The 24,961-nt window shown below is 47.7% G+C and overlaps 1 protein-coding gene across 12 annotated transcripts in view; it reads left to right on the forward strand.

Annotated features, from left to right (window-relative positions):
- Positions 1–24,961, forward strand: part of otofa (otoferlin a) — a 532,520-nt gene that overhangs the window by 434,076 nt on the left and 73,483 nt on the right. For 7 of the 12 annotated variants that reach the window (XM_072498920.1, XM_072498925.1, XM_072498923.1 and 4 more), the window contains exons 30-33: positions 4,476–4,606; positions 5,811–5,840; positions 21,340–21,465; positions 23,006–23,084. In XM_072498920.1, coding sequence (XP_072355021.1) covers positions 4,476–4,606; positions 5,811–5,840; positions 21,340–21,465; positions 23,006–23,084 — 366 coding nt within the window. The remainder of the gene's footprint in view (positions 1–4,475; positions 4,607–5,810; positions 5,841–21,339; positions 21,466–23,005; positions 23,085–24,961) is intronic. The other 5 variants (XM_072498930.1, XM_072498928.1, XM_072498929.1 and 2 more) reach the window with 2 other exon arrangements.

A 24,961-nucleotide genomic window follows, 5' to 3' on the forward strand; every position in this document is an offset into this window, starting at 1 on the left:
AAAAACTATTGTACCCAGAGGGTTGTGACAGTCTGGAATGCACTGCCTGGGAGGGTGTTAGACACGGGATGCCTCACATCCTTGAAAAAGTACCTGGATGAGTACTTGGCACATCATAACATTCAAGGCTATGGGCCAAGTGCTGGCAAGTGGGATTAGGTGGGCAGGTTAGCACCTTTCATGCATTGGTGCATACTCGATGGGCTGAAGGGCCTCTTCTGCACTGTAGTATTTTGTGATTCTGTGAAGTTAGTACAGAAATGAGGGGTCCGGTTTTATATTTTTGACACTAGATACAAGTGGGGTTATGTATGAGCACAGTAAGTGATGTAAAGGTTTATTTCACTAATCTTGAATACATGGGAGGAAACCACACTAGAAAGGTTGGAGAAATTAACAAGCTCACTACAATTTTGACGATGTGAAAGCCATTGAAAATAAGTAAAATCAAGCCTTATGTGATAGCAGTTTTCCACTGTATTTTTAAGTATTCCGTACTACTATATTCCTATCTTTGAGAAACAAATTGCTTTCTTCACATGCATGCCAACAGGTTACCAGCTCAGGGTGTGGCAGTGCCTTGAATGTAAAGAATTGATACCTGTCTCACATAGCCAGCAACACTCTGAGATTTCCAAAACCTCACATTTGTAATGTACAAAGCCACAACCATGCCTATTTATTTAGCATATGAAGATGGAATGAAAATCGTGTATCCTCCCGTATTGTTTAATATAATCCGACTTCAGATTCTCAGTGCAATGGTTATGATTTACTGGAATTAAAATATGAAACAGTTTCAGTCATTGTAGGTAAGATTTTCCATTCCCACTCTATCCAATTCAGGTCAATCTGGAATAAAAATCTGGCATATCCCATCATGAATGCCAAGCAACACAAGGGTCTGAATTTTACAGTCCAAAGTCGGACTTGCTTCCAACCCAAAAGAAAGTTAAATTGTACGAAATGACGCCGGGCATGTGCCCCGATGTCACCACACGTGCAATAATGAGGTCGGCAGAAACCCAAAGTAGTCTGAGCCATGCCCACCGACATTGAAAAAGCCAATTAAAAAGTCTATTCATGTGGGCGGCACAGTGGCGCTATAGTTAGCGCTTCTGCCTACAGCACTGAGGACCCAGAATCGATCCCGGCCCTGGGTCACTTTCTGTGTGGAGTTTGCACATTCTCCCCGTGTCTGTGTGAGTCTTACCCCACAACCCAAAAGATGTGCAGTTTAGGTGGATTGGCCACACCAAATTGCCCCTTAATTGGAAAAAAAATAATTGGGTACTCTAAATTGTTTTTAAAAGTCTATTAACCCAGATTTTTAATTGCCCATGTGATTTTGCATTCCGTCGCACAAAGTAAAAAAGGGTGTTATGTTTTAATAAATTCATCATCCAAGGACCAGATAAAGGGCCCTCGTGCCCGGGCACTTTCATTTTATTTGTGATTTTGCTGCTGTCATATTTCTGAATTTTTCCAGATTTCCTTTGATTGCGTTAACTTTCTAAGCTGGTTCACCTAGAAACCTGTGCCAAAGTTGGGTGAATCGCGCGAGAGCTCAAATCGGGCTCCACACCGGGCCGCTCGTAAGGCACCCGACTCACTCTGCCCAACGTGACCTAAATCTCACCCTTGCTGCCTGGATTCACCAGGTGCCCGGGACTCAACGGTCGCACCTATGAGACCTCGCCAGGTCGCGTTTAGTACTGGTCCACACAAACGTGGACCAAGCGTAACGGCAACTCGGGGGGGGGGGGGTAATGCAGGCCATTAGAGAGCCCTGAGTTGCCACGGAGAGGGCAGGGTGGTACCCTGGTACTCCCCCTGGGAACCTTGGCACTGCCACCTGGGCATCCTGGTACCACTGTCTGGATGCCTTGGTGGTACTGTCATCATGCTAAGGGCACTTCCAGGGTTCCAGGCTGGCAGTGTCATCGTGCCAGATTGGCACTGCCAGGGATCAGGCCCAGGGAGGTTCTATGTTGGCCTGTGAGGATTGGGGGCTGCTGTGAGTCGTGAGGAGTGATGCCAGGGGCACAGAGGTGGTGAATCACTCGAGCTGCCCTAAGGAGGTCATTCATTTTCTTTCTGCGTGTTGATGTACATTTTCAGTGTTTTCTGCCAGTGAGGCTGACAGCACTGACATTCTCTGCTACCTTCCCCATCCCAGCTGCTGTTGAGTAGGGCGGACTTGAGTCTCCCTGGGGAAGAGGGTGTCCCTCCTCTCCTCAATGGCATGCAGCATTCAAAGAATCTTGGGGCTGATTTGCATGCAGCCATCTTCTTGGCTGGAATGACGGTCTGTGGTGACTGGAGCGCTTAACAGATGGTTCAGCCTGTCAGGCTTTTTGACGCGAATCCTGACTCCAGCGCATCAGATGCCACCGGGGCCAGGAATCGCTTGGGCTGAAGGAAAGCATTCTGCTGGTCCCGTTGCATCACCTTAATTTCACCGCCCAGTGTTCCTAACTGGAGCGCGAATTTCCCGCAATTCACAATCAGCAGGAGAACTTCTCTCAAACAGAGAATCCCGGCCAGAGTTGTGGAAAGTGCTGACTCCTTAACAGATGGTTAAAACTTTCAGTTTAAGGGCTATGGGAATCAACCCATTCTGGTTCATGAATCAATGGAGAAAGCAGAAAATACTGAAAATGTACATCAGCACTGCAAAAGAGGCAATGTCCTGTCATTTTTCCTTTAAATGATGGCACAACTGCTCTGTGTTCCAGCACCTTCTGTGTTATTTCAGATGTCCAATATTTCAGCTTTTGTTATTTAATCCAATGGACTAAGTGCTTTCCATGAGCATTCTCTCTCATGGCAGGGCAATTGGTTTTATCCACCTGATCCCATCTTGAAGCTCATCTCACATAAGTCAACTAATGAAGGGGAGATCCACCATAATCCTCAGAAAATTAAATGGGTATATGATGGAAATAAACTGGACAATTTGGGTGGGTAAGGTAAATATAATGATATCCTTGGGGAGAAAACTGTACTGGAAATACAATTTTTAGAAAGGTACATTAATAATTTTAATGCAGAACTTAATTCTGGATAAATACTCTTTTTATTTTACACTATTTTACATGGTAAATCCTAGAAAAAGGTCAGAGGTCGGAATTTTGTGTGGAGGTGGTTGTGCCACCCTCCAGTTGCAAAGTCGGGATGAGTCTGCCTCCTCATGGCTGGGAAGCTCTGAACTCTGGGAAGCTTTCACAGTTGCTGGCCTGTTAATCGGTTCAGCTAATGGCTTCCACCTTCACCTGGGAGGAAGTCCCGCCTCTGAGAGCTGCCAACCAATCAGTGCTGATAGCCCTCTGGTCTCAACAGCGCCAACAGGTGCCAGTCCCCCTCCGGGAGCCACATGCTGAGGTAGGTGCGGTGGTTAAGCCAGGGCCCAGCAGGCAGGCGCTGGTGAGGGGATGGGAAGGACATGACAGCTAACCAGGGGACGGAACAAGCTGGGCTGAGGAACACTATTGAGGTGAACCACCACTGGGCCCATTAAGGCACCAGCCCACAGAGCGAGGTTACCAAGGTTTTCCTGTGACCTCACTACATGGTCTAGATACCAGCGGTAACTGGGAAAATGCTAGCAGCGGCAGGAGGAGGACTTTAAGTTGTCATTAGTGGACCGGTTAAGACCCTCATTTGGCCAAAGAGCCGGTGGACAGCCCCACCACCTCCCTTGTCGTTGGTAAATTTCCAGCAGAGGTGGGAGGTGATGGGAATGATGCCCCTTACACCATGCTAACTGATCTTATGTACCCACCCCCCAGCCCACTCCACCTGCCAGCCTGCTGCAAGGGACAACAAAATTCCAGCCATAGAATCTGACAGGAGGCCGTTTGACAAACCATGCCAGTGTCCACACTTCAAAGAGGTTCAATTCCCACTCTTTCCCTAGAAATCTGCAAATTTTCCTTTCAAGTTATATACCCAAGATCCGTGGTTTGCTTTACCCTTTATCAAAGGTAGCTAAATCGGAACCAACATAATTTTGAAAGGACTTTTACCCATTCGACACCTTTCTTAACAAATCTTTAGATCTGTTTGAGCATTCTCAGAGCATCTCAACCAATGGGAACTCTCTTCAACATCACACCTGTGTGGTAAATCACTGTGTTCCTATATTAAGGGTTGTACCTGCACTACAGGTTCACCTGGGCCCCTGCATGCTAGCTCCGCCCAGGAGGCAGGTTATAAATATGCGTGGCCTTCCGCTCGCAGCCATTTTGTCAGCTGCTGTAGGAGGCCACACTTCAGAGACTAATAAAGCCTCAGATTGAATTCAACTTCGACTCCAGCCAAATTGATCGTGCCTCAACCTGTAATTTACTTTTGTCTCACCTCTGACCTTTGGAATCATTTCCATCCATATTCTGATATTTTTCTTTCCTTGTTCTGTCCTTGTCTTTTTCTGGCCTTCTCTGTCTTCTGGATTTTCACTGGCTTCTGTTCAGCTAAGCTAATAAATGGATACCAAGCACTGGCAAATGGAGGCCCGTTCTTTCGCCCTGCAGGAGACATCAACGTTAACATGGAAACGGAGATTCCTGTGAAGAAAATTGAGACTGTCGTCAAGCTGGATGCTGTAAGTATGACCTTGATTTGAAACCCCCACCGTGGACAGGAGGGAGTTCAGGGTGGGGCGGGAGGTAGTTAAAAAGTGAAATGCATGGAATGCGCTGCACCCACCACTATTTTTACAGCAGTGGATATTTAAGGGGCCTGACTGTCCCATGGTAGAGAGGCAAGACCCTTTTTACATATTTAAATTAGGCTCCTTCAATGCAATTGAAAATCCAATTTAAAGTTGTGTGTTAATGTACGGGATTCCAGTGGTCCGGAAACTCAGCGTCAAATAGAGGCAGGAATCCCCAAGGTAGATGATAGTTTCAGCAACTCTTGTGGATCAGGGGTATGCTCTCCAGGCTCCTCAAAGAACACTTCAGCATCTCTCTTTTGATTGTTGGCTCTCTAACCCTCAGATTCATAAGGGACCCACGAGTGGTGATAAAGAAATCTGCTCTCATTCTATCCACAGATTAAACCCATTTGTAGGATGTGATAGTGAGGCCTTCAGGTCAGGAATTTCGCAGGTTCAAAGCTTGCACTGGCCTCGCCAGGTCAACAGTGAGGCCATTGCAAACAACCCCCCCCACAGAAAAGAAAGAATACAAAAGGCAAGTTGCTGCTGGTTCCAGTGACTTGTGTTGGTAGAATATGCCATATGAGGATGGGGCAACAAACCCTACAGAGACGTTTACTGTCTTGGCTGAGAAATAAAGAATGGTTATAGATAAGAGGGCACCTGTGGAGCCAGAGCAAGCTCTGTGCATGCAATCGCAAAATCGGCTGGTCTGGTATTGGCAAGCACATTCGGCAGATATCAAAATCAGAAAGATAGTCACACACATCCCCTTCTGATCAATTAACTGACATTGGCAGAGGCACGGAAGTAGGTCACATGCCATCTGTAATAGATGGGATTGCTGACCAGGTACAAAAACAAAGTTTTCAGACAGGGGGTTTATTGAGTTTTAGAATGCCAGGCCTGAGCAACACGTTGTACTCATCAGCACGTTTGTGTGATTTCTCATTTTATTTTAATTTAATTTTTCTTCCTTTTTGTGAGTGCTCTTGTTTTCCAAACATATAAAATATTTTATTATCCACATGGATTTGCATTTCCTTTATCGTTTTCTTGCTCCATTTTTGATCAAGATGGGGACAGTATTTCATGATATTTGTGATGCTGACATCATCTCATTTTGTTTGTTTCCATTTGATGGCAGAACTCCGACGCTGTTGTTAAGGTTGATGCGGTAAGTTGAAATACTGCAGTGGTGATGAGTCATCGCATGTCAGAGCACCGTAATAGGATGCGACTTATAACAATCCTGAGAAGAAAACTCTCTTTTCCCTTTAAGATATCTTAGCTCTCTGCAACCCCCATGTTTAACTAAGACATAATTACTGCTCCCCTATCTGCGAAGATTGTTCTCATATCCTTTATGCACTTCTGTAAAAGATCCAGTTTGTCATCCAATCGGCAATCTCTTCCCTCATTGCTCCAGCAACATTTATTAACTCACCTACCCTGCTATGAGCTTTCCTCTTTCGTTCCTTTTGCGCTCCAAGTGATCCTTGTGTTGTGCTTATCAACTCAACGTGTTGATACAAAGATACATCTCGCAGTCCCCCACTCTAATTGATTCTCTTGCAGGACCTCAAATCCCTGGAACTCCTCAGCACATTGTTCCTCCTTTCTCCCCTACAGCCTCCAAGGTACCAAAACTCAAGCTAGGCATCAGGTTAACATTATTCTTCATTTCTCCTGTCTCCTCTCTGTTGTTTTTAATCTGGTGCTAGCCTTCACCAAGTCTTTGTTGGAGTGATTATATTGGTTTCTCAAGTGGAAAACCAAACCAGGATGGTTCTTTGATGATACCTGGGCAAATATTGAGCAGCAACATAAATAGGATATAAAAATTTGACATGTCAGATACTGGGCAGAATCCTGTGCCTTCCGTCGTGACACGTTTGGTGGCTGGGGAGTATTCAATCAGGTGGAAGGGTGGCAAGTGGGGACCCTGCCATCTTGCCACATCCATCCTTATTAAGTCTGTGGTGAGAGGGCCAATGGACAGTCATCCCATCTTTCTGCTTTTGAGTCCTTTAGTAAGGCAATTAATGCCTACTTAAAGGCCTCATTCTACTGTCACTGATATCAGTCTCGCAGTAGATGGTGGGGGTGGGGAGAAGGGTTGCTCACCATACAGGAAGCATAAACCCATGTGCAGTTGCTTGCAGGGTCTCACAGGGGCAGGGGTGGGAGGGGGGGGGGCGGGGGGGGGGGGGGGGCGACCACTTGTACAAACGCACTTAGTGCCTGATTGAGGAACCCTGGATCGGGAAGGGAGGATTCACTGTGAACCACTGTCCTTGCTTCTGACCCCCCCCCTCCCCCCACCCCCCGCCTCACCCCCACCCACTCCACAACCTCTTCCTGCCATCACCTACATCTGGTCTGGGGCCATGCAATGATGCCACCACTTCCCTGATGGCACTGTTCTCCAATGAGTATGCCAACCGATTGGTCAGCAGCTCTCAGCAATGTGGGGTGTCCACAACGGGGCCTTTCATCCTGGCACTGACCTAACAAGTGCCTGATGTGGCAGTGTTTCCCAAAAGCATTGCCTTTAGTTCTGGTAGCACTGAAGGATATCACACAGCCTATCTGCCCCTGGGGAATTGGTGTAAGCCTGTGGAACACCCCAGAAGCTGTTCAATGCAAACCAAGTTCTCCCAAGTGGCTCTGTCGAAGGACTGTCATGGTGTAATACCTGTCCAATTCCAGCAAGGGAAGCTTTTTCCACTTATTACTAAGGTATTTATTGCCAGAAAAAAATCATCAGGCTTTCAGATTTGACTACATTTTGACAATATTAGGCCCAACAGCTGTTCTCCAATAATTGTAGGCTACTAGCATTTACTTACGATTTAACCCATGAATGTCGATAAGTTGTGTGCAAAGCACTGGTTGTCAACAAAACTGACGAATCATGGTATTCGTTACCTCATGTCTGCTTTCCATTGCACATATAGGGTAGCATGTAAAATGGAACTGTGACAGCTCACACTCCAGAGAAATTGAACCCCCAAGAGGAATAGGGGGCGTGATCTAACAGTCTCGCCACGCCTGACTCAGGATGAGACGAGTGCAATGTTCTTGTTGGATGGCCTGATTTATATACCAAGAACACTTGTAGCTAAAGCTATAAACGATTTGTTAACAGTAACTGTGGGTCAACGATATACAAATAACAGATGAATAACAGTATGATCATGCACAAGCAACCTCTCTCTTCCAGCTGTCCAGTCAGTCTGAGGTCACCTGACTCTTAACATTCGCTTACATACTAGTGAAAGTCCTAGTGGTCAGTTGGTGAATTACAACACAACCCTGATGTCACGACAGCACCTTTCCTTTGAAGGAATAAACTAATACATTATTATCAATATATTTACATGTGATACCATGAACCTGAGTCTAATAATTTTGCTTTAATTTTTAAAACTAGTTTAACAACAAGAACCGCGAGCACAGTATGTACAAATAGTCCAAATCTACAAATTGAGTCGGCAGGTTTTCTTCTGACTCTGGTTGATCGTCTCAAAGTTTGACCTTGCTACTGAGAACTTGTAGATTCAATGTTCTCCATGACATTCTCATGCTGAGGAACTGCTGAACTATCTGACACTGCAGCTGACGTTGATTCTGATTATCGTCATCCATCACATTGTTGTGAAAGTCTTCTCTGGTTTTCAAGACGCACAATGATTTTTTCTGAAAACCAACCATTTCTCTGTCTGTATATTGTAGGAACGAGGTGCTACTTCTTCAAATACAATGGCTTTTCTTCACCAATTGCCTGAATCTTCTACTCTCACAATGTCATCACTACTCAGAGGTGGCAATGTTCTCGACACTCTATCATAGAACTGCTTTTGTTTTGCTTTAATATTTTACATTTCCTGACGTACCACTGCATTCTTCTCCTTTTCCAAATATGGAAATGTGGTACGCAACGTTCTATTTATGAGTAACTCTGCTGGCGATCTGCCATGTGACAATGGTGATGCTCTGTAACCAGGTGTGAGATATGGATCAGATTGGTTGTCCATTGCCTTCTTCAACAATTGCTTAACAATATTTGCATCTTTTTTGGTTTTTCCATTGGCTTGTGAGTTCAACGGACTCGACGTGATGCGATTGAAATCATTTGTGACTGCGAAGTGTTGGCACTCGTTACAGCTAAAACAAGGATTGTTGTCACTCACGACGACTTGAGGAATTCCGTGTCGAGCAAAAATTGACTTGGTATTGTTGCCTTCTTTACTTTGGTGTGAACCACAAGCTGTTTCTTATATCGACCAAATGACCACACAACCAATATGTTCGCTCAAAAACACAGTTTATTAATAACACAAGACTTGTATCTCTATGCAATAACACACGCGGCTCCGTACTAAACTGCACCTAACGACTAAGATTTTTTTTTTATAAATGTTTTTATTGGGTTTTTGAATAAAGTATATTTACCGTTATGTACACAGAATAAGAAATATATATATATATACATATTTAAAAGAGAAGGGCACACCCAAACATACCACAAAAAAAAGTAATAATAAAAAATAAAAAAATAAAATAAAATAGAATAATTGGTATGGTATTGTGCACCAGCTCAACAGCAGCAACTCTGTACAACTGGCAAAATTATTTACAACACACAAGTAGGCGACTGGTTGTGGGGGGGGAGGGAGGGTGGAGACTGGGGAGGTAAATATACATTTGGGTGCCAGAGAAACAATTACAGTGGGCAATACTCGAATGGGTTTGGTGTTGGTGTTGTCACTTGCTTCTCCCGGACGGATCTCACTGCCGTTGTCGTCTCGCACTCACCTCCACTTCAGCCGTTCCTCCCGTCTTTCGCCTGTATTCTCCTTGTTCTCGTTTCCTGGAGATGCCAAGTTTGTTATCGTATCCCGTGCCCTCCTACCTGCTGTCATTTCCCTGGCTCCCCCCACCTCCCTGGTTCCCCTCGCTTGTTCCCTGTCCCTTCCCTCGCCCCCCCCTCCCCCCCTCCCCTCCTATGGTTTGCCTTTCTTTCCTCTTAGGTTTAGCTGCCACCCCCCCCCCCCCCCCCCCCTTCCCGGTCTATCTGATCCTCTCATGCTTTGGCTACTTTCCCCTGATTCTTGGCTACCTGCCTATTCTTCTGATTGTTCGTTGGCCACAAACAGGTCCTGGAACAATTGGGTGAATGGCTCCCACGTTCTGTGGAAGCCGTCGTCTGACCCTCGGATGGCAAATTTGATTTTCTCCATTTGGAGAGATTCCGAGAGGTCGGACAGCCAGTCTGCAGCTTTGGTGTGCTATTGACCGGCAGCCGAACAGGATTCTACGTCGGGCGATCAGGGAGGCAAAGGCAAGGGCTTCCGCCCTCCTCCCCAGAAATAGATCTGGCTGATCTGAAACCCTGAAGACCGCCACTTTCAGGCATGGCTCCACCCTCATCCCCACCACTTTGGACATTGCCTCAAAGAAGGCTGTCCAGTACCCCGCAAGTCTGGGGCAAGACCAGAACATGTGGGCCAGGTTGGCCGGGCCTCCTTGGCACATCTATCCTCCACCTCCGGGAAGAACCTACTCATATGGGTTCTTGTTAAGTGGGCTCTATGTACCACTTTTAGCTGCGTTAGGCTGAACCTTGCGCACGTGGAGGTGGTGTTGACAATGTGCAGTGCTTCGCTCCAGAGTCCCCAACCTATTTCAATCCCCAGGTCCTCCTATTTCTTTCTTATTGCGTCCAGTACGCTGTCGGCCCTCTCTACCAGTTGGTCATACATGTCGCTACAGTTTCCTTTATCTGGTATGCTTGCGTCCAATAACTCTTCCAGTAATGTCTGTCGTTGTGGTTGTGGGTACGTCCTTGTCTCCTTTCGTAAGAAGTTTGAGTTGTAGATACCTTAGCTTGTTCCCCCTGGCTAGCTGGAATTTCTCTGTCAGTTCGTCCATTGTTGCGATCCTGCCATCGGTGTATAGGTCATTGACTGTCAGTGTCCCTCCGTCCTGCCCCCACCTTTTGAAGGTGGCGTCAGTCAGTGCTGGTGTGAACCTATGGTTGTTGCAGATGGGAGCTTTGTCCGACATTTTGGTCAGGCCAAATTACTGCCGTAGTTGGTTCCAGGATTGGAGGATGGCTATCACCACTGGGCTGCTGGAGTGTTTTTTGGGTGGGGATGGGAGTGCCGCCATGGCGAGGGCCCGGAGGGAGGTCCTCATGCAGGAGGCCTCTTCCACGTGCACCCATTCGGCTTCTGGCTCCTTGATCCATCCCCTTATTCGTTTGGCCGTCGTCACCCTGTGGTAGAATTGTAGGTTTGGGAGGGCTAGCTCCCCCCTGGATTTTGTTTTTTGTAAGACCTTCTTTGGGATCCAAGCATTCTTCTCTCCCCCCCCCCCCCCCGCCCCCCACCCCCGCAAATGACCACCATGATTAGTTTGTCCAGTGCTTTGAAAAAGGCCTTGGGGATGTAAATCGGGATGGATCTAAGTAGGAAGAGGTACCTGGGCAGTACGTTCATTTTGATCGTCTGGACTCTCCCCGTGAGGGAGAGTGGGAGTGTGTTCCATCTTTGCAGGTCCTTTTTTACTTCCTCCGTCAGACTGGTGAGGTTCCATTTGTGGATCCCTTTCCAGTCATGGGCTATTTGGATCCCCAGGTAGCGGAATTTGTGTCGGGCTTGTTTAACCGCCAATCATGTTAGTGCTGCCCCCCCTCCTTGTGGGTGTACCAGGAAGATCTCGCTTTTGCTTATGTTGAGTTTGTAGCCCGAGAAGGCACCAAACTCTTTCAGGAGCGTGATGATTCTGTCCATGCTGCTTCGTGGGTCCGAAATGTAGAGGAGCAGGACATCTGCATAGAGTGAGACTCTGTGCTCTCTGCCACCCCTTCAGATCCCCCTCCAGCTTTTTGCCGCTCTGAGCGTAATTGCTAGTGGTTCGATCGCAAGAGTGAACAGCAGCGGGGACAGTGGGCATCTTTGTCTGGTGCCCCTGTGCAGCTGGAAGTATCGGGAGTTGGTATTGTTGGTCCATAGGCTCGCCATGGGAGTGTTGTATAGGAGCTTTACCCAGGAGGTGAACTCTGTTCCAAGCCTGAACCGCTCCAGTACCTCTATGAGGTATTTCCATTCGACTCTGTCGAAGGCCTTTTCTGCGTCTGGGGAGACAATCACCTCTGGTGTTCTCTCCCTGGAGGAGGTCACTATCACGTTCAGCAGGCACCTGATGTTCGTGGTAAGCTGTCTACCTTTGACAAAGCCCGTCTGGTCCTCTGCGACCACCTCAGGTACACAGTCTTCTGGCCTTTTGGCTGGGATTTTGGCCAGTATTTTGGCATCTGCGTTCAGCAGTGAGATGGGTCTGTGTGACCCACATTCCATTGGGTCTTTGTCTTTCTTAGGTATCAGCGAGATTGAGGCCTGTGCTAGCGTGGGTGGCAGTGTGCCCCTAGCTTGCGAGTCTGTGAATATCTCCCACAGGTGCGGGGCCAGTGCTGTCGCAAATGTTTTGTAGAAGTCCGCCGGGAACCCATCTGGTCCCGGCACCTTCCACGCCTGTATTGAGCTAATGCCATCCATGATCTCTCCCAGTGCTAGTGATGCTTCCAGGTCCTGTTTTCTGCCCTCCCCCACGACTGCAATGTCCAGTCCATCAAGGAACCGTTTCATCCCGGACTCCCCCATTGGGGGCTCTGAGGTGTACAGCCCTTGGTAGAAGGTTTTGTTGATCTTTTCTGGTTCTGTTTCTAACGTGCCTCTGGTATCCTTGATTTGTGCAATTTCCCTAGTGGCTTCCTGTTTTCTTAGCTGGTGTGCCAACAGGCGGCTGGCTTTGTCCCCGTATTCGTATAGGGCCCCACGTGCCTGGCGGAGTTGGTGCACTGCTTTCCTGGCGGAGAGCAGATCAAAGTTCCTTTGTAGCTCTTTCCTCTCTGCCAGGAACTCTACTGTCGGGGCCTCGGAGTATTTACGGTCAACCTCCAGTATGGAGTCGCCTAACCGCCCTTTCCGCCCTATCTCTTCGCGCTTTGAAAGCGATTATTTCCCCTCTTAATACGGTCTTTAACGCTTCCTAGAACGTGGAGGGTGAGACCTCCCCGTTCTGATTGTTCTCCGTGTACTCTGCTTTTTTGTAGAAGTCCGCCGGGAACCCATCTGGTCCCGGCACCTTCCCCGCCTGTATGGAGCTAATGCCATCCATGATCTCTCCCAGTGCTAGTGATGCTTCCAGGTCCCGTTTACTGCCCTCCCCCACAACTAGAATGTCGCGATATCTTTTCATTGAAGGCCTTGTCAGCTAGTGGGGCAATGTCCAACCTCCATTTGGGGCGTTGGGCCCTGCCTGTCTACAGCCTCACATCCATGTAATGTGGAGCATGGTCTGATATCACAATTGCGGAGTATTCCACTTTGTCTATCCCCGGAAGCACCGTTTTCCCCACCACAAAGAAGTCAATTCTGGTGTATCCGTTGTGTACTGGGGAGAAGAAGGAAAACTCTTTCTCCCCTGGGTGGACGAACCTTCAGGGGTCCACCACTCCCATCTGTTCCATAAAGTGACTGAGTTCCCTTGCCATGCTTGAGGTTTCCCTGTTTTGGGGTTTAATCTGTCTGTCGTTGGATCCTGTCCATGGTGTGCTCACCGTGGAGGGGGCGGGGGGGCCTGGTGTTGCCTCACCTCTTCTTCCCCCCCCCTGTCGGCGTGTTGTTGCCCATGATTAGTCGGTGCGTCGCTATGTCAGGGACTTCTGCCATGGTCTCCTTGATGAAGCTCGTGTTATCACGTTAACTAGTATACCGGTGCCCTATCCAGGCTGACCATGACGTACTGTCCCCCTGGGTCCGTAACCGCCTTTGTCGCCCTAAACATTGTCCACTTGCTGATCAGTATCGCCACCACCCTGGCCCTTGTCCCATAGCAGGAATGGTAGGTTTGTCCCACCCAACCCTTTCTTACCCACAGTCGGTCCTGTTCTCTCAGGTGCATCTTTTGGAGGAAGACTATGTAGGCCCTCATATTTCTTAGGTGGGTGAGGATCCTGGATCGTTTCACTGGGCCGTTGAGTCCCCTTACGTTCCAGGTGACAATCCTGGTGGGGGGCTTCTGTCCCCTCGCTCCTGTGGGATTAACCATACTTACCTGGTGGACACGTCCCTGCCCTCCGGGGTTTCCCTTTCTTAGGGGGCCATCCAGGATGGCCGCTGTCACTGCTCTCTCCATGCGGTCGGGTCCCTGCGCTCCGGGGTTTCCTTTTGTCCAGGAGGCCCCCGACATGGCCGCACACTGTGTGGCCGCCACACAGGTGGTCCCCTGCACTCTGGGCTCTCCCTTCACCCAGGGGCGTACTGGGTGGTGCTTTCAGCGATTCCTTATTTCGAGCCCTTGGTTGTGGCACTTTGTAGCCCTATTGCTATTCCTTTTCTAGCCTTGTTTGTCCCTCCTTCCCTGTGTTCCCCCCCACCCCCACTCGGTCTCTCCCTCCCTGTGTCTTCCCCCCCCCCTCCCGGTCTCTCCCTTTCCCCCCTTTTTTCCCCCTCTCCCATATACCCCTCCTTTGTTCCTCTTTCCCCTGTTCCTATCCCCGTTTGCTCTCCCGCCTCTGTTGAGTGGTCCCCCCCACCCCCTGCCTGGCGCCTTCCCCCTTGTTGGGGGCATGCTGCGGCCCTGCTTTGTTGCTTGCCCCTGGCGCTAGCTTTCCTGCTAGTGCGATGGCCCCCCTCTCGGGAGTTACTGTCTCGCTTCTCCCTCTGCCCGGCCTCTGCGAATTTCTGCCCGCTCTTCCCCCATCCTATCCTGCACTCCTCATGCTTGCTCTCCCTTCCCTCGTGCTGGGCCTGGTACCCCACCTGAAGTGGTCCCTCGGGCAGTGGTTTGCTTTTTGTTCAGGGTGCGCTCGCCGTGTTGTTGCCCCTTGCCAGGGGCCCCTTACTTCGACCCTAGCTGCTGGTTTTCCAGTCCGTGTACCTCGACAAACTTGTTTGCTTCGGCGGGGGCTGTGAAGAAGTATTCTCTTTCTCGGTATGTGACCCAGAGTTTCGCTGGGTTCAGCATACCAAAACGCACGTCGCTCTTGTGAAGAGCTGCTTTCGCTCTGTTGAATTCGGCCCGTCTCCTGGATAGGTCTGCCCCAATGTCCTCATAGACTCTAATGAAGTGTCCTTCCCATTTGCAGGTTCTGTTTATCCTGGCCCAGCGCAGGGTTGTTTCCCTAACTTGGTACCGGTGCAGTTTAGCTACAACTACCCTCGGGTGGTCCCCTGCCTTGGGTTTCGGGCGCAGCGACCAGTGCGCTCTGTCCATTTCTGGTGGGTTGGGAAAGGTTTTTCTCCTCACTAAGTTGCCCAGCATCTCGGCCACGCATGTCGTGGGGTTTCTACCCTCGATCCCCTCTGGTAGTCCCACTATCCTGACATTTTGCCTTCTCGAGCGGTTTTCCTGGTCGTCCACTCTGCCGTTCAGGTTCCCCCGTGTTGTTCAGTCTCGCCACCTCCCTCTCCAGGGCCGTGATCTGGTCGCTCATGTCAGTCGCAGCTTTCTCCAGCTCCTTAATGGTCGCCTCTTGGACTTCCAGTTTCTCCTCTTGGGCTTCCAGTTTCTCCTCTGCTCTGCCCAGGGTGAGCTGCACCTCTGCCAGGGCCTTGGCCATTGCTGCCTGCACAGTGGCCTCCATGTCTGCCCTAGCCTCTGCCTTGTTTTCCTGCTGATGTTCCCTCAGCGCCTCGGCAAAGGCTGCCTTCCAGTTCCCGTTCCCCCCTGTCCCCGGGGGAGAATGCACCTGTCTGCCCAGTTCTTTTTATTGCGTCGAACCTTCCGTTCCGCCGCTTCTTGCGCTGATTAGCTCGTCTGAACGGGCTCGCACATTGCCCCATCTGCTTTTGGTGCGCCTTCTCCCTCTGCTTTGGCTCCCTTCTGGCATTTTTTCCCCCTCCCTTTTTTTCCCCCCCTTTTATTTTCCCCCTCCCTATTTTCCCCCTTTCTTTTCCCCTCTTTAAAAGTTTTCTTTTCAAAGTTTTGTTTCTGCAAAATGGGAAGTTCTTTTTTCTTTTCCCTCACTCACCCAGGGTCGAGAGAGAGAGAGAGGCTTCTGGCCGGGAGACCCTCTTTGTTCCTGCCTCACACTGGTCGCCGCCGGTGGGGGGGGTCGGTCCTTGCTGCTGGCTCAGTCCCCGCTTTGGTCCCAGCCTTTGTCCGGGCCGCCACTCATCTTACCCTGCGGTCTCCTGCTGGGGGGGAGGGGGGTGGGTCGTCGTCGGGCGTTCCTGCTGGCTCGGTCCTCGCTTTGGTCCAGGCCGCCGCTCGTCCTGCCCTGCTCTCTGCTGCCATGCGTGGGTGGGGGAGGGTTGCCGCCTGATCGCTCCCCTCCTGAGCTCCCAGTTCTCCCGCTGTAATGAGCTTTGGAGTCCTGGGGCGAAATTCTCCTACCCGCCCCGCCACATTTCTGCCCCGACCGGCCGGCGGGAGTCTCCGTTACACCGGCCGGTCAATGGGGTTTCCCATTGTGGGGCAGCCCCACGCCGTCGGGAAACCCCCGGGCGCCGGCAAAACGGAGACTCCCGCCGGCGGAGAATGACGCCCCAGGTTTTTCTTCATCCCTATACTCTTGTTGAGGGGGGGGTCCCAAACGGGTGAATTTGCTAGCTTGGCTGCAAGTTCTCGGCGAGGAGCGGGACACAACTTTGTTCCCTTCCAGGAGCTCCTCCACCCACGACCGCTCTCTTCCTCGCCAGAAGCCAAATCGTCTGGAACCCTAGCGACTAAGATGGCCTTTACTTAACTCCGAGTGACAGGCACTGTGCGAGATAAGGGGCGGGATTCTTCGAAAACCGGTGGGGTGGGCAACTCCGGCGCGAAGGAATGACGTGAACCACTCCGGCATCGGGCCGCCCCGAAGGTGCGGAATCCTCCGCGCCTTCAGGGGCTAGGCCGGCGGTGGAGTGGTTTGCGCCACGCCAGCCGGTGCGGAAGGGGCTTGGCACCACACCAACCGGCGCCTAAGGGCCTCCGCTGGCCGGCGCGAGTTGACGTATGCGCGGGAGCGCCAGCGTGTGCTGGTGTCATCCCAGCGCATGTGCAGGGGGGGTTCATCTCCGCGTCAGCCATCGCAAACTGTTACAGAGGCCAACGCGGGGGAATAGAGTGCCCCCACGGCACAGGCCCGCCCACGGATCGATGGGCTCCGATCGCGGGCCAGGCCACCATGGGCGCCCCCCTTGGGCCAGATACCCCCCCCGAGGACCCCGGAGGCCGCTCGTGGAACCAGGTCCCACCGGTAAGTACGTGCCGTAACATATGCCGGTGGGACCTGCCGAAAACGGGCGGCCACTCACGGGGGGCGGGATTCATGTCGTCTCCCGGCGGATTCTCCGACCCAGCGGGGGGTCGGAGAATCCCGCCCAAGGCCTTTATCCGGGTCCACATGATCGATTTGGAAGTGGTTTGCTTCGTCTCAGCTGGGCTCGTCCTTCAGGAATTGTCACGGGTCCTTGAACTTGGTTGTTCTGCTGCAGTTGGTCGCACACAGGCCGGTCCCAAAAGAGACAGATCTCTAGTGCGCTGGTTTTTTTTCTCTTTTGCGCCCTTTTGGGCGGTCCTTACTCCAGGTCCAATGGATCAATAGGGTTTTCGATCACCCTCATCAATGTCAGCCAATTAGGGGGCGGATACCTCGATAGCTGGGCAGGTCCTAGCTATCATTGTCCCAGGCACGTAGGCCTTTCCAAATAAAGGGGGGGGGTGGCGCCGGTTAGTCTGCTACTGTTGTAACTCCTTGATTCAAACTCTATTGTCCTGGGGGAAATGGTGATCGACTCTTAATGGATACAAGTTTCAGCCAAGTCTGGTTTCTTTGCGCAATAGACAGAGGCTGTGTACCTGTCTGTGTCCCAAATTGACCACAATTCCCACGGTCCTTTGTAGGTGGCCTGGCTACAGTATGCAGTACTACACTGCTTGCCATTATGCTTGACAGTAGAGCCATTTCAGGATAGGTTGAAAAATAGCTTATGATCATTAAATAATCTTTCCCTCGTAGGAGAAAGAAATCCATAGCTGCTTTCTGCCATGGTGCTGTAGGTTAATCAGATATTTGCTTAGGTTCTCTTGCAATGATGCGTCTGGCATGTGTCACAACTGACCATTTTGTCAATATCGTAGTTTTTACCTAGCCAGTGAACAGAGTCACAGCTCTCTGTATACATTTCTCAATCCCACAATAGCCTTGAAGTATCCTCTTTAGTACATCCTTGTGAAGAGATTGAGGTATAACTATGGTGTTCAAACGAATTACCACTCCATTAATGATACTGACTTCAGATCTTATATTGTAGAACTCCATACATTGACCTCTGGGCCAGTGTGAGTTGATGTTCCTCATCACCTCTTGAAGAGTTTGATCCTTCCTGGTCTCTTCATGAATCTCACGTAGTTTTGTATCTGATACTGGTAGTGTGGAAATAAGATTGACATGCAGATCTACATCTTCAGTAATTTCACTACTAATACTTTGTATCAACGCTCTCGATAATGCATCTGCTAAGAATTGCCTGGCGTGTAGATGAGATTGAAGTCATAGCATTGTAACTTCATCATCAACCTCTGAATGCGCGAAGACATCTGTATCCGTGGAATTCCTCCAAGCCTACAACTAAACTGAGGCATTCTTTTTCAATTTGAGCGTACCTCTGTTCTGTTCTAGTCATGGATCGTGATGCACACGCGACTGGTTTCCAATTGTCATGCACGAGTTGCAGAAGAACATCTCTTAGAACATTTTTCAAGGCATCTGTTGACACTTTAATCTGCTTAGATGGGTCAAGAAAATGTGAGAACTGGCGTGGTGGTTAGTGAAGTCTTGAGCTTCTTCCACTCTTGCTCATGCTGCTCAGTCCAAGCGAAATCCGTTGTCTTGTGTTGTTTTTGCTGACAGGCTTGGGATAATTTCCTATAAAATTGATCATACCCATCACACTTAAGATGGTTTTCTTGTCGTGTGGTTTTGGCTTGTTGAGAATTGTTTGGATTTTGTCCTTGTCAGGTTCAATGCCATGCGATGAGAGCTTGTCACCTAGGAAGGTGACCTCAGTTACTGCAAATTGGCACTTTTGCTTGTTGAGCTCCAGCCCGTTTCTCCTGATGCTCATTAGAACTTTAATCAACCTCGTATTGTGCTCTTCTATGGTTGAGCCCCAAATGATGATATCACCCACATGCAAACGTACACCCTCGAAGCCTTCGATTATGTGCTCCATGGCACGGTGAAAAATTTCTGATGCCGAAATTATGCCAAACGGCATTCTCAGAAAGCAATACCATCCAAATGCCGTTTTAAAAGTGGAGTATTTTTTACTTCGTTCCTCTAGCTTTAGTTGGCAGAAACCCTGAGATGCGTCAAGTTTCGCAAAGAATTGTGCACCAGCCATCTCAGATGTGATCTCCTCACGCTTCGGTATTTGATATTCTCGTTGAGATCTGCAGGATCCATGCATATGCAAATATCGCCATTCTTTTTCTTTACACAAACCATGGAGTTTCCTCAGTTGGTAGGTTCTTCTATCTTTCTAATTACTTTTAATTTTGTCATTCTGTCTAGCTCCTTTTTGAGGTGACCCCAAAGAGGTGCAGGTACTCTTCCTGGTGCCTCTATCACAGGTTTTGCATCCTCTTTGAGTTGTATCTTGTAGATGAATGATAGTGTATCAAAACATGTGAACACATCGCTGAATTTGCTGATAATGTTTTCAGAATTGTCGGAGTGTTGATCCAATCCTTTGTGGATGCTATATACCAACTGCACTAGACCTAATCCTTCCAGGACTGATCACCTAATCATGAATCCAAGCCCTTGGATACAATACAGAATGGGACGGAATAAACTGTGTTCATCACCACCACACTCAGGTCACAAGCACCATAACATTTAATGCTTGAACCATTATAATCTCTCCGAGATATTTTGTGATTTCTTCTAATCAGCTGAATTTTTAGATATTTTATATCAGTCATGCTGATTAAATTAGTTTTGGCACCAGCATCTAACTTCAATTGGACCACTGTACTATTCACTACAAGTGGTAGCAGTCATTTCTCCTCATCAACCGCATTTATTTTAAATGGACTATCAGTTTGCATTTTTTTAAGTGCTAGAGAATTTTTTAATGTCTCCAAAAAATTATTCTTCTCTGTTATTACTCCAGCAAACAATGTGTTTCATCACTGGAGACTGTGTCTTCCACTGTGCTGACTGATCTGGGGTTGAGCTCAGAGTGTCAATTCTGAGCAAATTGATTATTTTTCTTTGCATCTGGAACAAAGCCTGCCAAGCGCTGGACACTGCCTTAATTTGTGCGTTTGACCACATCTTTTACACAGAAATACTTCACCCTGATCTTTAACCTGTGTGTTGGTGTGCGAGAAGCTGCAGGAACCTTCCTGCCTTTTTTTGGAGTTTCCCAACATTTTGGAAAATGGGCAGCAACCAGAGTCCGGAATGCTTTCCTCCAAGAAGACGCCGACATTACTGAGAAACATTTTGGAATGATGTACTGCTAGCTCGTGAGCCTGACAGACCTTAACTATTTGTTCCAAAGACAGTTCTGATTCTCTCAGCAACCATTCCCTCAGCTTATTTTCATTCAGACCAAACACAATCTGGTCCCGAAACATGGAAGGTTCCACCATAGAAAAATTACAGGTTTTAGCTTTTAACTTTAAATCAGTGATGAAATGATTTATGGACTCTTCTGTCTTCTGTAAACATGATCTAAACACTTAGCGTTCATAAATTTTATTCTTTCTGGGGGTGAAATGTGAATCAAATCTTCGACTATTTTGTTAAAATTTTTACTATCGTCATAATTTGTAAATTTAAACATATTAAACACAGCAATTGCTTTGGGCCTTGCCGCTGTTAGGAGCATCGCTACCTTAGGTGAATCTGGTTGATCTCCTAAATTTATTGCAGTAAGAAACAGATTTAATTGTTGTTTAAACACACGCCAGTTGCTGTCCACATTACCATCTGAGACTCTTTGGTGGCTTCAACGACTCCATGTTGTTAATTCTGGCAGTCTGCAAAATCTTCAAATCTCTGTGGACCTCGTGGCAGGTTGATAGTTTTTTTCTCAGTGTTTAATATCATCCAACCCTGGTACCATGTAATGTTCTTGTCATATGGCTGATTTATATTACAAGAACATCTGTAGCTCAAGCTATAAACAATTTATTAACTAACTGCGGGTCAACTATGTACAAAGCAACAGATGAATAACAGTATGATCATGCACAATCAACCTCTCTCTTCCAGCTCTTCAGGGTGCTCAGAGCTTGGCACTCTGGCAATGCTGCCTGCTCACCCGAGGCCCAGTATGCAATCAGAATCTGTATTTCAAATTTAGAAATGGATTTTAAAAAAATTTATATCAAACTCATCATGATTCAACCAATTTTCCAAATCTTTTGCTGAGCAGGTTTTATTTTCTACGAAATATTTCAGTGAATAAAAATTCACTAAATTTTGAGCTAAAAATGAAATGGCAGCCGAAGGGGTTAAAACAGGATTTAAGTCCATACCATCAGGTAATTATACCTTAGCAAGAATGACTACTGAAAAGCAGAGAACTGACACAATGGCAAATGTCTATTGCTCCAGCTGATTGTGACTTTTTCTTACACCGTGTGTTCCTTGTCTCTAGAATGAGGATGAGAAAGCAAAAAAGAAGAAGAAAAAGAAAGGGGAGGAAATAGAAGAGGAGGAGCCTGATGAAAGCATGCTGGACTGGTGGTCAAAATATTTTGCCTCAATTGAAACTCTCATGGAGGTATGCACTGATTTAGAAGTTTGTCCGTTGGATTATTGTACAATGTGATGTAAAAAGCAAATTCGCGAATATATTCATATGTCAGTAATGTAATGTATTACACCAGAACTTCATTACTCAGGACAATACACTGGTGCCCAGCCAAGTGTTCCCATATGCACAATCTTTGTTATTTTGTTGTACCATTCGTAATGAGCTAGAAACTAATTGCTCTGTGACTATATAACCCAGGATGCACATTCAGTGTCACACGTGCTGAGGGGCAAATGTAGTCTACCCTGAAGCCATGTGGAGAGCTGAAAAAATACACCCAATGAAGCTCCAGTATTCTGAGTCTAAAGTGTAATTATTACTTACTTTTGGGAACGAGGAAGTATGACAGTTGAAGTTCATGGCTCAGTTAGGAAACATATTTAATGCTAATCAGGATCCAACCATAATGCAGATAGAAATCTGCTCTTCTTCAAATAGTGCCTTGGGATCTCACCTAAACAAGCTGATAGAACCCTGGTTAAATATCTTACCTAAAAGATCTCCTGCACTTCCAACCTGGCATCAAATCACCCTGGCAGTGCCACCCTAACATCCTGACAGTGCCACCCGAGCACCCTGGTAGTGCCAGTGTGGCACTGACAGGGATCCAGGTTGGCAGTGCCATTCTGCCCTACCTGCCCTGTCCCTTACCACCCAGAGGTCTCCAATGGCCCAGGAACCCCCCCCCCCCCCACCCCAGGTGCCATTATGACAGGTCTACGTTTGTGAAGACCAGTACTAAACAACGTCCTGGCAGTCTCCCGGGAGCAGCCATAAAGTCCTGGGCACGGGGAGGATCCTGCAAATGCATATTTAAATTATCCATTAAGCTGATCTGGGTTGTGACCAGTGAGGGCGAGATTCAGATTGCAATATCTCGTGAGACTGCATTAAATCTCGTGGGGTGTTTTAAGCATCGCAAATCTCAAGAGAGGCCTCTCACCAGATTCAACGGCCTCGTCCCAACAAGTCGACCCCCTTACTGACGCCTTTGTGTAAGTTAATTGTGGCAAGAATGAATGTAATAGGACCTTGCAGAATGTCTGTGTTTCAAATTTAGATAGAATTTTGTGTCATTAGACGTAACTGGTAACTTCTTTTGTTGCACCATTTTTGACCAAAGAAAGGTGGCCAAACTGTTCCCCACTCTTCAGTATGGGTGCTCTATGACAAGCTGCTGAAAGCAGCATTCTAAAGCAACCCAAGTGACAGTCCGCTATGTGTTCCTCCCTGTAGGAATCTCCTTTCTGTGCTTTCCCATTATAGAATGACTGAGATTGGGCACCAGTTCACAGGGGTACAATTTTAGGTATTTTCACACTCCATCCATTAAGGGAGGTGGCAATGGACATGTATCCAATTTTTTAACCAGAGTTTACATCCTACCCCTCCCCAACCCCCATCATATAACCACAAAATGAGAAAGACCAAAAAAAAATAACTTTGATGCTTTCAATAGTTGTGCATTTCTTCAAATTCAGAGTGTGATTTGCAAATTCTGTTTTAGCGTATCCGACAGCAGGAAGCAGCTGCAGCTGAGGCAGAGGAGAAGGAGGACATGGAGATAGCAGCGGAGGGTAAACTAGGTCTGGAAAGGTTTACACTCACACTTCATGGAAATTGAACAAAGGAGTGAACTACAGATTGGCTATCCCAGACATATATATGTGTGACATATGCATGTTATTTTGCTGAAAATATAATGTAATCTAGAAATGCAATATTAATAGGGAACAAGCCAAGGGCTGAGAGCATGAGAAGGGTTGGGAGCAGGACATTAAGATTCAGGAGAAGGCTAAGGGCTTTGAGCTTGCTAAGGTCTGGGAGCAGGATGTTAAGATTCAGGAACAGGCAAAGGGCTTTGAGCTTGCTAAGGGCTGGGAGAAGGATGTTATGGTTGAGGAACAGGCTAAGGGCTTTGAGCTTGCTAAGGTCTGGGAGCAGGATGTTAAGATTCAGGAACAGGCAAAGGACTTTGAGCTTGCTAAGGGCTGGGAGTGGGAAGTTAAGATTCAGGAGCAGGCTAAGGGTTTTGAGCTTGCCGAGGGTTGGGAGAAGGATGTTATGGTTGAGGAACAGGCTAAGGGCTTTGAGCTTGCTAAGGTCTGGGAGCAGGATGTTAAGATTCAGGAACAGGCAAAGGGCTTTGAGCTTGCTAAGGGCTGGGAGTGGGAAGTTAAGATTCAGGAGCAGGCTACCTGCTTTGAGCTTGCTAAGGGCTGGGAATGGGAAGTTAAGATTCAGGAGCAAGCTAAGGGCTTTGTTTGCTAAGGCCTGGGAGCGGAAAGTTAAGATTCAGGAGCAGCCTAAGGGTTTTGAACTTGCTCAGGGCTCGGAGCAGGATGTTAAGGGTGGGGAGTGTGCTAAGTGCTGGGAACATGCTAAGGGCTGGGAACATGCTAAGGGCTGGGAGCACAATGTTAAGGGTTGGGAATGCGTTAATGGATGGATGTGTGTTATGGGTGGAACCAAGTTACCAATTAAGGGTATGTTATGGCTGGGATTGTGTTAATAACATTTATTCCCGTTTTTGCATTTTTGTCCCTTACAACAACATCCTATAAGTTTACATTGTCTTATATTGGACACTATAAAAATCCTGTGGAATTCAGACTTTGTTTTCCTGTGTGTCTTTGAAATTGTGCTAACATTTATAAGAATCCTCTTTGGATGTGATAGGATTTTTAACAGAGGAACTTATAGGATATTTTGATAAGGATCATCCATGTGTTTTTTTAATGTTCAACAATGTGTTTGGACTGCTTGTAGATCTCATCTACTGTTGAAAATTCTAAACTTCTGCTTACTGTGAGTGCTTTGCTTTGCCCATTCTCCACCCATTTTTATCATGACAGAATCTGTCACTCATCTCATTACTGAGCCATCATGAAAGTTGGCACTAGCAAGACTGAAGTGTTATCTCAGAGATCAGAGCATGCAGGGAAAAAGTGATACAAAGGCTTAAGCTGTGGTTGTGTGTCTAGAGAAGAGACCTGATCTAGAGGGAGGTATTGAGAGCAATTCTTACTGCCACTGGCAGTAGGCTTCTCTTTGAGACCCCAGCTCAAAAGGAAATTGTTGAAAACGGCCCAGCTTTTTGGTCATATGGACCTGTAAAAGATAACTAAGGCATTGATTTGGATTATTTTAGGCATTCCTTTGCTGTTTTTTTTATGCGTCACTTGGCAAGGCTATTTCTGATTTATCCTTAATTGTCCTTGAGAAGGTGATGGTGAGCCACTTTCTTGAACTATATTAGGTCACCTGATGTGCATCCACAGGGCTGTCAGGAAGGGAGTTCCAGGATTTTGACCCAGTGACAGGGAAGATCTCCAAATCAGCATGATGTTTTTCTTGGAGGGGAATTTGAGATGGTGGTGTTCCCATGCTGTTGTTTGCTTTAGTTAGTTGAGATCACAAATTTTGAAGGTGTTATTAAAAGAACCTTGGTGAGTTGAGGAAA

The sequence above is a fragment of the Scyliorhinus torazame genome, chromosome 4 (assembly GCF_047496885.1).
Source record: "Scyliorhinus torazame isolate Kashiwa2021f chromosome 4, sScyTor2.1, whole genome shotgun sequence".
Classification (NCBI taxonomy): Eukaryota; Metazoa; Chordata; class Chondrichthyes; order Carcharhiniformes; family Scyliorhinidae; genus Scyliorhinus; species Scyliorhinus torazame.